The sequence below is a fragment of the Oncorhynchus clarkii genome, chromosome 22, assembly GCF_045791955.1.
Source record: "Oncorhynchus clarkii lewisi isolate Uvic-CL-2024 chromosome 22, UVic_Ocla_1.0, whole genome shotgun sequence".
Classification (NCBI taxonomy): domain Eukaryota; kingdom Metazoa; phylum Chordata; class Actinopteri; order Salmoniformes; family Salmonidae; genus Oncorhynchus; species Oncorhynchus clarkii.
In genome coordinates, this window is record NC_092168.1 from 5,408,150 (window position 1) to 5,420,811 (window position 12,662).

At 42.2% G+C, this 12,662-nt stretch overlaps 1 protein-coding gene across 4 annotated transcripts in view; it reads right to left on the bottom strand.

Annotated features, from left to right (window-relative positions):
* LOC139380214 (collagen alpha-1(XVIII) chain-like) overlaps nucleotides 1–12,662 on the bottom strand; it is a 180,166-nt gene that overhangs the window by 40,653 nt on the left and 126,851 nt on the right. For all 4 annotated transcript variants that reach the window (XM_071122709.1, XM_071122710.1, XM_071122706.1 and 1 more), the window contains 10 exons: nucleotides 10,462–10,583; nucleotides 8,918–8,944; nucleotides 7,897–8,094; nucleotides 7,141–7,167; nucleotides 6,419–6,481; nucleotides 5,770–5,853; nucleotides 5,473–5,523; nucleotides 4,710–4,838; nucleotides 4,355–4,417; nucleotides 2,286–2,330 (listed from right to left, as the gene is read on the bottom strand). In XM_071122709.1, the coding sequence (XP_070978810.1) occupies nucleotides 2,286–2,330; nucleotides 4,355–4,417; nucleotides 4,710–4,838; nucleotides 5,473–5,523; nucleotides 5,770–5,853; nucleotides 6,419–6,481; nucleotides 7,141–7,167; nucleotides 7,897–8,094; nucleotides 8,918–8,944; nucleotides 10,462–10,583 (809 nt within the window). The remainder of the gene's footprint in view (nucleotides 1–2,285; nucleotides 2,331–4,354; nucleotides 4,418–4,709; nucleotides 4,839–5,472; nucleotides 5,524–5,769; nucleotides 5,854–6,418; nucleotides 6,482–7,140; nucleotides 7,168–7,896; nucleotides 8,095–8,917; nucleotides 8,945–10,461; nucleotides 10,584–12,662) is intronic.

The following is a 12,662-nucleotide window of genomic DNA, read 5'->3' on the forward strand; positions in this document are numbered from 1 at the left end:
CACTCCACCAATCAGGCCTTTATGGCCAATCAGGCCACTCCTCAGTAAAAAGGCACTTGACAGCCCACTTGGAGTTTACCAAAAGGCACTTAAAGAACTCTCAGACCATGAGAAACAAGATTATCTGGTTTGAAGAAACCAAGATTGAACTCTTTGGCCTGAATGACAAGCGTCAAGTCTGGAGAAAACCTGGCACCATCCCTATGGTGAAGCGTGGTGTTGGCAGCATCATGCTGTGGGAGGGCAGGGACTGGGAGAGTAGTCGGATTGAGGGAAAGATGAATGGAGATAAGAACAGATATCCTTGATTAAAACCTGCTCCAGAGCGCTCAGGAACTCAGACTGGGGCGAAGGTTCACCTTCCAACAGGACAACGACCGTAAGCACACAGCCAAGACAACGCAGGAGTGGCTTCGGGACAAGTCTCTGAATGTCCTTGAGTGGCCCAGCCAGAACCCGTAATTAAACTTGATCGAACATCTCGAGAGACCTGAAAATAGCTGTGCAGCGACGAGCCCCATCCAACCTGACAGAGTTTAACAGGATCTGCAGAGAATGGGAGAAACTCCCCAATTACAGGTGTGCTAAGCTTGTAGCGTCATATTCAAGAATACTCTAGAGTGTAATCGCTGCCAAAAGTACTGAGTAAATGTTCTGTACTGAGGAGTGGCTTCCATCTGGCCACTCTACCATAAAGGCCTGATTGGTCGAGTGCTACAGAGATGGTTGGGCTTCTGGAAGTTTCTCCTGTCTCAACAGAGGAACTGTGGAGGTCTGTCAGAGTGAACATCAGGTTCTTGTTCACCTCCCTGACCCAAGCCCTTCTCCCCAATTGTTCAGTTTGGCCAGCTATAGGAAGAGTCTTGGTGGTTCCAAACTTCTTCCATTTAAGGATGATGGAGGCAACTGTTTTCTTGTGGACCTTCAATGCTGCAGAATTGTTTTGGCACCCTTCCCCAGATATGTGCCTCAACACAACCCTGTCTCGGAGCTCTGCGGACAATTCCTTCGACCTCATGGGTTGGGTTTTAATCTGACATGCACTGTCAACTGTGGAACCTTATATAGACAGGTGTGTACCTTTCCAAATCAAGTCCACTCAATTTGATTTACCACAGGTGGACTCCAATCAAGATGTAGAAATGTCTCAAGGATGATCAATGGAAACAGGATGCAGCTGAGCTCAATTTCGAGTCTCATAGCAAAGGGTCTGCATACTTATTTAAATAAGGTATGTTTTCCCTATTTTTATAAATGTGCAAAAAATGTAAACCTGTTTTTGCTTTGTCATTATCAGGTATTGTGGGGTAGATTGATGAGGTGAAAATAAAGTTTTTATTCATTTTAGAATAAGGCTGTAACGTAACAAAATGTGGAAAAAGGGAAGTGATCTGAATACTTTCTGAATACACTGTATGGATGATTTATAAAGCCAGGCACATTTAACAGTTAGGCTGTTGATTATAGACTTAAATAAATTGGGGTTTCCTCTCTCCTTTAATTTTCTTAGACAATTAAGGCAAGGGCTGTTTTCTCGTATCCTAATGCAATGTCAGAGTGTCAGAGTGATGGACAGGCACGAATCAGACAGGTGTCATGTACACAATGAAAATAATATTTTTTTTGCTACTGCTCGACTAAAGAAATCTCAGTTAACCAACAGCCTTTTGACCAAACAATCGACCAGTCAACTAAATTGGGTCAGCACTACAGTTCATACACACACGCTAAATTGATTCATTTTAGGCATTCCACATTCTTAACATGGTTTTAAAACTACATTTAGTACAGCACAAAATCAAGGGTCACCAACTCTGGTCTTGGAGAGATCCTGGGTGTGCAGGCATTTGGAACAAAAGCCTGCGCACCCAGTAGCTCTTCAGGGAAGTGTGAGTAAGATAAACCTAGGTCGTGTTCATTAGGGAACCCAACATTTTTTTTTTATTAACCTTTTACAAGTAAAGTTCAGGGAGCCCCTCCCTGTTTCCGTCTGTTTGGTGCCTAATGAACACAACCATGCCTTAGAGACACAGAAAGTCCACACTCCCATGCTGGGGACCTGGTACCTGCTGCATATTGGCAGGTCTAGGGGAGCAAGACGACATACAGTAAGAAGATAACAGGTTGGAGAGATAGCTAGGAAAGTAGGAGGAGGAGCTTTGCTGGAGGAAGAGAGGAAAAGAGCAAAAGCTTGAGCCCTTGTAGAACACTGTATGTTTTCAAATCTGACTTCTGTGTTTTCAATGGAGTCTTTGACAAGGTAAAGTAAAAGGCTCGGTACCCACCTTTGCGCCGACTGCTCCCGGAAGACCGAGTTCACCTGGGTCACCCTGTAGAGGGGGAATTTTTAAATATTTTAATTTCACATTTATTTAACCAGGTAGGCCAGTTGAGAACAAGTTCTCATTTACAACTGCAACCTGGCCAAGATAAAGCAGTGCGACAAAAACAACAACACAGATTTACACATGGGATAAACAAACGCACAGTCAACAACACAATAGAAAAATCTGTATCCAGTGTGTGCAAATGAAGTAAGGAGGTAAGGCAATAAATAGGTGATAGATTTGCAGATGAGGATGTGCAAGTAGAAATACTGGTGTGCAAAAGAGCAGAAAAACAAATATGGGATGAGGTAGGTAGTTGGTTGGATGGGCTATTTACAGATGGGCTGTGTACAGCTGCAGCGATCGGTAAGCTGCTCTGACAGCTGATGCTTAAAGTTAGTGAGGGAGATATGAGTCTCCAACTTCAGTGATTTTTGCAATTCGCTCCAGTCATTGGCAGCAGAGAACTGGAAGGAAAGGAGGCCAAATAAGGTGTTGGCTTTGGGGATGACCAGTGAAATATACCTGCTGGAGTGTGTGCTACAGGTGGGTGTTAGTATGGTGACTAGTGAGCTGACATAAGGTGGAGCTATACCTAGTAAAGACTTATAGATAACCTGGAGCCAGTGGGTTTGGCGATGAATATGTAGCGAGGACCAGCCAACGAAAGCATACAGGTCGCAGTGGTGGGTAGTATATGGGGCTTTGGTGATAAAACGGATGGCACTGTGATAGACTGCATCCAATTTGCTGAGTAGAGAGTTGGAGGCTATTTTGTAAATGACATCGCCGAAGTCAAGGATAGGTAGGATAGTCAGTTTTACGAGGGTATGTTTGGCAGCATGAGTGAAGGAGGCTTTGTTGCGAAATAGGAAGCAGATTCTAGATTTAATTTTGGATTGGAGATGCTTAATATGAGTCTGGAAGGAGAGTTTACAGTCTAGCCAGACATCTAGGTATTTGTAGTTGTCCACAACTAAGTCAGAACTGTCCAGAGTAGTGATGCTAATCGGGCAGGGGGGTGCGGGCAGCGATCAGTTAAAGAGCATGCATTTAATTTTACTTGTATTTAAGAGAAGTTGGAGGCCACGGAAGGATTGCTGTATGGCATTGGAGCTCGTTTGGAGGTTTGTTAACACAGTGTCCAAAGAAGGGCCAGATGTATTCAGAATGGTGTCATCTGCGTAGAGGTGGATCAAGAAATCACCCCCAGCATTCGATGCAAGTGCAGTACGCCACAGGATGTTTTGTGCTGGTCAAGGGGAGTCAAGTCTGCTTATTTAAGATGGTGAGGAAAGCACTTTTAAAGAACCAGGCATTCTCTACTGACGGGATGAGGTCAATATCCTTCCAGGATACCTGGGCCAGGTCGATTAGAAAGGCCTGCGTGCAGAAGTGTTTTAGGGAGCATTTGACAGTGATGAGTGGTGGTCGTTTGACCGCGGACCCATTACGGACGCAGGCAATGAGGCAGTGATCGCTGAGATCCTGGTTGAAAACAGCAGAGGTGTATTTCGAGGGCAAGTTGGTCAGGATGATATCTATGAGCGTGCCCATGTTTACGGATGTGGGGTTGTACCTGATAGGTTCATTGATCATTTGTTTGAGGGCATCTAGTTTAGATTGTAGGATGGCCGGGGTGTTAAGCATATTCCAGTTTAGGTCACCTAACAGTACGAACTCTGACGATAGATGGGGGGCAATCAATTCACATATGGTGTCCAGGGCACAGCTGGGAGCTGAGGGGGGTCTATAACAAGCATTAACAGTGAGGGACTTTTTCTGGAGAGATGGATTTTTAAAAGTAGAAGCTCAAACTGTTTGGGCATAGACCTGGATAGTATTACAGAACTCTGCAGGCTAACTCCGAATGTAGAGGTGATCAACTTGAATTGATCCCATTCAAATCCCATAGGCACTTATCTTCAGAAAACAATCAATGATGCCATTTGGTAATGACACAAGAAGCCATTATGAAGAGATGGAAAGAACTTGATCGTTAGAATCATTTGTGTTTTTTCAGTCACCTTCTCTCCCCTGGCCCCTGCAACTGCTGGGCGACCATCAGTACCAGGTGAGCCGGGTAACCCCTACAAAGCACAAGTTTAGGACTTAATATTATGTTTATTAACTTAATCATCATCATAATCATTACACTTTGCACACTATCAGCAGTGTGGTGGGTCAATTGATTACTCATATGGTCCTTTCACTGCAGATAGGTCACCTTCCCTCTTACATGATGATAAAGCACAGCACATCCATTCCAAATAATCATGGATAAAAACACAATCAAACGCTTATGACTATTATGGTTCCACTGTGGTATGTTACATGAAAGGCAAACAAACGGAGAGAAGGGTCCATCTCCTGAGGACCTACCGGTTGACCAGGGGCACCATCTTGTCCTGGGGGACCTTGGGGGCCAAACGAGCTAGAGAGCCCTGTACCAACAACGGCAGGACCTGGGGCCCCGGGGAGTCCAGGAGGGCCAGGCAAACCAGGCAGTCCCTACCACCCCAGAAAATACATCACGAATCATGACTATTGCATATTTCATTTTAGCCCATTCAACTCCTCTCCTCCTCCTGCAACTGTTCTCCTAGTTTGTTGCTGCAAAAAATAATGTACAATTCTCAGTCAATTTAGTCAAATAAAAATAAATAAATGAATACATTTTTGTCAGAGTAAACTGCTGACGGAAATCCATGAACCCTAGTTTGTAATAGTTTCAGCTTGACATCGGCTAAGTAAATCAAGGCCTTTCCAAATTCCTTCAAATGCATTTCACAGCTCAAGACGGGATCCAATTTGAGGTAGGACGCTGTGCGCTCCTTGAGTTGGATGTTTTGTCAGGCGAATACATAAAACAATATGTACAGAGTTTGGGTTGTTTATACAGGTGTAGTGGAGCCCTAACAACGCTCTGGGATGAAGTTTCCCCTAGGTGCAGATCTAGGATCAGCTTCCCTTCCTCCAATCCTAATCTTAACCATTAAATGCAAAAAAATACCAAAGACCAGCATCTAGGGGCAAATTGACCCTACACTCCTAACAACTGCACCTGAACCAGTGTTGGATGACAAGGCAATCTATGGCCCTTTTGCTTTATAGAGTGGAGCCAATAAAAGAAAAGTGGACCTACCCGAAGAGCCTCCAAGTCAGGGAACCCAGAGCCTTCCATGTCCACAAAGGTCTGAAACAAAGAAGGTGCAATAGCTCACAGACGTCATAGAAGTCATGTGCTCCACAACTACAGTAGCTCTCTTGGCCTCCTTCTTCCCATCTGAAATAATTTAGCTAAAATATGATTTGTTGATCTCAACTGACAATTTTTGGTATCAACAACCCTGCTGTGTTGGTTTCAGTGTCCTTTGCTAGCTGCAAGTGGTTGTGGAAAATACATAACTAGAACAAATGACTGAGGTCAATGTGGACTCACCGGCCGGTCGTGACTGGATGGCGCTGGGAGTCCTGGGGGTCCGGGAGGTCCACTGGGGCCCGGCTGGCCCTCACCACGGTCACCCTGTGGAGCAGACACACATGAACGATTGACTGCATTAGTAATTAGCTAGTAATTGCCCTAAGGGGACAAATAAACTTGTATTGAATAACCTAGCCATGGGCGGCGCACCGAATGGCAGCCTATTCCCTTCATAGTGCACTACTTTTGACTAGAGCCCAAGTAGCGTACTATAAAGGGAATAGGGTGCAATTTGGGACACAAACAAGGGGTACATCTCAATATGGTCATGTGTTTATTTACACAAGATCTGAAGCAGTGTTTGAAACATTTCAATCAATAAGTCTTCTTTTACTTTTTCTGAACTGGATTGATCCCCCGCTCATGCTGACACTGGTCTTTGACTCATTGGGGAGGCATTCCAAGGATAACAGACTGCAACTGATGACTGCTGCATAATGCATAGCCTGGTCCCAGATCTGTTTTGTGTTTTCTTGATAACTCCTATGTTCAGTGTCTTGCCAAACGACCATAAGAGTTGGTTATACAGCACAAAATTATCTGGGACCTGGCTACATTATGCCAGCTTCTTAAAACAACAATGTCATGCCATGACAGCATTTAGTACCTTCTCTCCTTTGAGCCCAGAGTCTCCTGGGGTTCCAGGGAAGCCTGGCGGTCCAACAAGGCCCTGGGTAAGAGACAGACCAGAGAGCTGACTAGTATCTTGAAAAATACAAGTACTGGCACTTAAAGATGCTAAACCTAAGCTGTGTTTGAATACCCATAATAACATACTGTATACTACATATTTAATGAGTATATACTACATACTATTAGCTAATTTTAGTATACTGTAAACGAGCGTTATCCCTTCAGTTGAGCGTACTAGCGCTTCGCCTGTCTACCGGAAGTTGATGCTGTTGCTATGCAACCTCTTGCTAGCTTGTTAGCATAACAAATAACTAGCTAGACATCTTAGGATTTCGGGTGTGTTCCTAAATTCAAATCTGGAGTGCCAGAGTGCGCTCATAAATTCAGAGCATTGTCAGATTGTCAGCTCATAAATTCAGAGCGTTTCGCTTTCGGAGCATTCAGAGCACACACTGGACGCTCTGGCCGAGGAGTAGGGTTGAACAGAGCGTTCTGACCTCATAACAGCAGTCAAGCACCCAAGCTAATTGGCTAACTTGCTAACTACTGTACTTCCAGATACAAATGAGAGAACACCTCACTCTAACCATTTTACTCACCCTAGCAGAGCTGGTTAGGTTGTTTTCATGTCATCCAGAGCATTAGTGACTAACTGTGCTGCTGGCAAAAATGTAATTCCGCTTTTTTGCAACTTACTTGAGAACCATCTTCACCAGGATCACCCTGTGAAGAGGAGGAAAATAAAACATAAATAAAAGTATGGTCTACGACACTGATCAAAAAGGAAATTATTTAAAACTTGAAGACACAACAGGTTAATTGCAACCACTGTTGACCACCATTTTATCTCCAGGTGTTAAACCATCAATACGCACTAAGATCACCCGCACAGGTCATATGAATGGAAAACTCATGGTAGTACACGCATTACTTTATATTTTCCAATTTATGCAATCCATTAATTACAACTTGTCTAATAAAGTATGGCTATTTATTATCAAGAAGAGAAAAAAATATATCCTGGTCTAAGATGTCACTAAATAATTAAGTTATACCTGTTAGTTGCACTTGGCCATAAACGCTAAGCACTATTCCAGGTAGAAGTTGTCCATAGGCACAGATATAGGATTACCCATAAGGCTTAAATCATCCTACTGTGGCCACGTTCCGATTCTCAATACTTCTCCCGAAGTGACCATGAGAGCTGTAACCTTCCGAAGCGTTCGAGGTTAGGTTGGACACAGTAGGATGTTTTCCCTCTAATGGATTTAATAATGGTTGAAACTCCATTGGGCCAATGTTTACCCCAATCCAATGCTTTTAAATCCATGACGGGGAGCGTGCAAGTGCAGTGGGATAAATATGGAGAATCAGATCACGGCTGACTGAATAACTTTCTTATTGATTGCCCTCTGCTGTTATTGAGGTGGAAGGTCAGGGCAGGCAACTCACAGGCTCTCCGTCGGCTCCTGCGGGCCCCTCAGGTCCCGGAGTTCCAGCTGGTCCTCTGGGACCCGCAACCGTCTGAATCACGGAGCTGTCGCCACGTGATACCACCTCAGCCGCGGGCCCCGGGGAGCCTGGTGGTCCGGGGGGACCAGCGGGGCCGGGATCGCCCTTCGACCCAGGGTATCCGAAGCCTGCTTTTCCCTACGGAGACAATAGGACATTCAAAAAGTTATACATCTTTATTGTTTCCAAAGAATACCCTCTTGGTATGGAGACGGGAAAGCATTATGTTAGCTTCAGGAACAACCTTTAAAAATAAAACTGGTTGTGTTGTTCATAACAATATGGGTAGAGTAATTAGTACATCATGCTACACATACTAGATGTAAATGTGACTTTAAATAAAGATAATAAAGAAGATGATAATGGTGGGAGTTGTCATCATTTGTTGCAGTTCAGGAGGTGAACTAATTTCAACATTCAGTCACTACATCTTGATCAAAATGCATTGACTGATCATAATGAGGTTATATCAAAAGTTATGGAGGAGACCGATAATAAAATACAAAAGACCCGCACATGAACACGACAATTGGAGTGCCATTCATTATTATGTGGTTATTTGGACAACAGGTTAAGAAGTAGTGTACACACACATCCAGTAACTTGCAGGTGCACGGTACAACAAGTAAAGTCAGAAATACTTTAATTTTGTTTAACCTTTATTTAACTAGGCAAGTCAGTTAAGAACAAATTCTTATTTTCAATGACGGCCTACACCGGCCAAACCAATTGTGCACTGCCCCATGGTATCTCCAAATCACGGCCGGTTGTGATACACCCTGGATTAGAACCAGGTAAAAAAAATCCCGACACCTGCTTTCTGTTGAATGCCCGTGCAGTTTTATTGTGCAAAGTTTTGACATTGAGGTCTTCGACCAGACAATAAATAATAAACCTGAGGGAGCATTCAACTGTATTTGGGACCACAACAAGGTGAAAATAATAGATAATTTGAACATACCTTCATTCCCTTTTCTCCAGGCACTCCCTGCAGGAAAAAACATAAAATAACATTTTAGTATCTACGTATGTATATGACCAAACAATTTTGGTGTGTTTGAGAGCAATAAGACGTATGGGTGCAGGCTTCACCTGGTCCCTATATGAGTTCTTTCAAAAAGCATCCTTCCACAACTAGCAAGTGTTGTGACATTGAGCATTGAGAATAAGTGGTTAAGAAATAACACATACACTGAATATAACAAACATTAGGAACACCATCCTAGTATTGTTTTCTTGCCCTTAGAAATTGGGGAATAGACTCCACAAGGTGTCGAAAGTGTTCCACAAGAATGCTTCCCACAGTTGTGTCAAGTTGGCTGGATGTCCATTGGGTGGTGAACCATTCTTGATACACATTTAAAAACCCAGGAGCGTTGCAGTTCTTGACACAAACCAGTGCGGTTGGCACCTACTACCATATCCCATTCAAAGGCACTTAAATATTTTTTTTTTCCCACATGCACAAACAATGTCTCAATTGTCTCAAGGCTCAAAAATCCTTCATTAACCTCTACAGGTTCGGTGTCCTCCCCACGGTATAGTTGAGCTAACATAGGCTAATTTGATTAACATGAGTTTGTAAGTAACAAAACATTTTCCCAGGACATAAGCATATATGATATGGGCAGAAAGCTTAAATTCTTCTTAAACTAACTGCACTGTCCAATTTAGAGTAGCTATTACAGTGAAATAATACCATGTTTTTGTTTGAGGAGAGTGCACAATTATGAACTTGAACAACATTTTGAACATATGCAATGGTTCATTGGATCAGTCTAAAACTTTTAACATACACTGCTTCCATCTATTGGGCAAAATCTACATTATGCCTGTGCTGGAATGATACATTATGGCCTTTCTCTTGCATTTCAAAGATGGTACAAATAAATAAAATAAAAACATTTTCTTCTCTGAATGAATTTACCAGATCTTATGTGTTATATTCTCTACATTAATTCAACATTTCCAGAAACGTAAGTGTTTCCTTTCAAATGGTATCAATAATATGCATATCCTTGTTTCAGTTCCTGAGCTACAGGCAGTTAGATATGTCATTTTAGGTGAACATTTTAAAAAAGGATCAGATCCCTAACCGGTCTCCTCCTATTCCTCTACACTGATTGAAGTGGATTTAACAAGTGACATCAATAAGGGATCAGAGCTTTCACCTGGTCAGCCTATGTCATCGAAATCTTTTTTGTTACACTCAGCGTTTATCCTGTATTCACTTCACTATATGAATATTGAACTCAGGTTCTAATGCACCTAGAGCATATGAAGCTTCTTGAGCTGCTTTGGTATATGAAAGGTGCTGTAAAAATAGACTTCAATAGAAAATAAATAGAAAATGAATAGACATTTTGGTCTGTCATCTTCAACACACCATAATGTTTTTTCATTGAAGTTTAAGACCAACAATGTTGTTTCGTGGAATTTTAATTAGTACACTGTATGAATGTGTCATCTATTTTGTTTGTTTAAAATGATTCAACAAGTCTGCACCTTCTCTCCACGTGCCCCTCCTCGTGTGCCCGACTCAGACCCAGAATCTCCCTTTGGACCGAAAGGACCCCTGTCTCCTTTCTCTCCTCTGTCACCCTTCTCTCCTCTAGATCCACCTGGGCCTTGAAAACAAAAGAAAGATAGAGAAAAAGAAAGGCAAAAGTTATTACCCCCTGAAAATAAATTTTTACAAAATGATGAACGGTTGCATCCTTATCCTAAACCAACATTTCCTTCCCCAGGTTACTGGCAGGAAATGGCTTTGTCGTTTGTTGGCCAGAGCATCCTTGTGTCCTTACTACCGACTGTAATTTATAGGTTGTTGAGAAGCCTTGGAGGATATGGTCATAACCTTCTTGACAGAGTTAAAATTCCACAACTGCATGCACATCGTTTCCCATCATCTTTCCTGGTAAATCCATGTTTGGCCTAGTCCTCATCCCATCATTTTTTTTTTACCTTTATTTAACTAGGCAAGTCAGTTAAGAACACATTCTTATTTTCAATGACGGCCTAGGAACAGTGGGTTAACTGCCTGTTCAGGGCCAGAACGACAGATTTGTACCTTGTCAGCTCGGGGGTTTGAACTTGCAACCTTCCGGTTACTAGTCCAACGCTCTAACCACTGATGTGGAGATAAAAGCAAATTCCTGGTAAATGTTGTGTTCGAGACCACCTAAAGCGAGACTGATTCAAGACCAAGACCGGAGGAAATCGAGTCTAAGTCAAGACCAAGACCGGGGGGGGGGGGACAAGGGGTTCGAGACTGAGTCAAGATCAAGACCGGGGGGGGGACAAGGGGTTCGAGACCAGAAAGTCCAATTCAAGACAATGATTGTAATTTTACCAAAATAACCACCATAATAAGAGATCAAAATGTCCAGTATTTCTGTATTCATATTTCAGAACAACATATGGATTCTTTAGACATTCAGATATAATCTAGCTAGCTGAGGCAGTCATTGGTTAGGCCATCAAAATCTAGATAAAGGTATGTGCCATTCAACAGTATTGGGGCAAAATTTAGTGGTGACATTGGAAATAACCAAACACATTTTGACTTTAATGAGTGGGACCTTTTTTTACAAAAAAATGTATGGAAACTTTTGCCTTGTTGAAGGCCAACAGGTCACTGTGCAATAGCGAGCAGTAGTTTTCCCACGGTCTAGCTAGATAGCTTTTCTTGTCAGTAGTTTGCAGCGGTTGCAGGGGCTGCAGCAACTGTTATCACAAAGTTCATTTCCAGAAATTCTGCACATTTTACCATGTGGCGTAGAGAAAACTTAGCCGTTTTAAAGCAAATTTGCTGAAATTCTACACATTTTGCCATGGGGTGGAGGATTTTTTTAAATTAACATTTTAGCAATCATTTCATGAAATTCTGATGTTATTTGTTAGCTTCTTTCTTTTCAAGAATAACCTAAGTTTCAAGTGATCATCATCTGGTGAGTGGAACTGTGTTTTTTATTGCAGCGTGCTTGTTGTTGTTAGCCATCTCTTTGAAAATAACTTACAGAAACACTGTTGCATTTAAAGTGGAACTGACAGCATTTTAGCAACATGAAATTGTATTAAAATCTGTTCATATACACCCCTGGGAAGAATATGACACTTAAAAAGAAAATCTGACAAGCTACCACTTGGGGATATGGTTGTTTTCATATATTCTTACAATTTTTGGGAATTACGTATACTAAGGCATTGTGAAAGCGGCAGTGTGTTTGGACAATTAATAGACACTGCAGTAAATAAAACCAAATAAAAACATGCATCTTGTCCAGGACCAGAGTCAACACAGACTGGTGAGCTATAGCCAATCAGAGCTACAGAAGACCTTTATACAAACAAGCCATTTGCCACACGGCGCTGCCATCATTCACTTTGAACTGGACTGTGTGTTTACAGGCAGTTGCAACAGTGCGACTTTAGTTCATTAATACGCATTCGCCAAAAGCTACAATCGATTTTTGCAAATGAAATCAATTTCTGCAAATATGTAAACACCACGGGAGTCCTCTTACATTTGAGAACTTTACAGTCATATTGATCAATAAACCATGAAAAGGTAGGCAGGCGCTCCCTCAGTTATAAACATAAGCAACAACAAGATCAACAACTAATGCTAGCTAGAGCAAGATGAGATCAAATCTAGCTAAGAAACATACGATAAACACAAAACTTTTTTATCTAGTTGGCCGTCA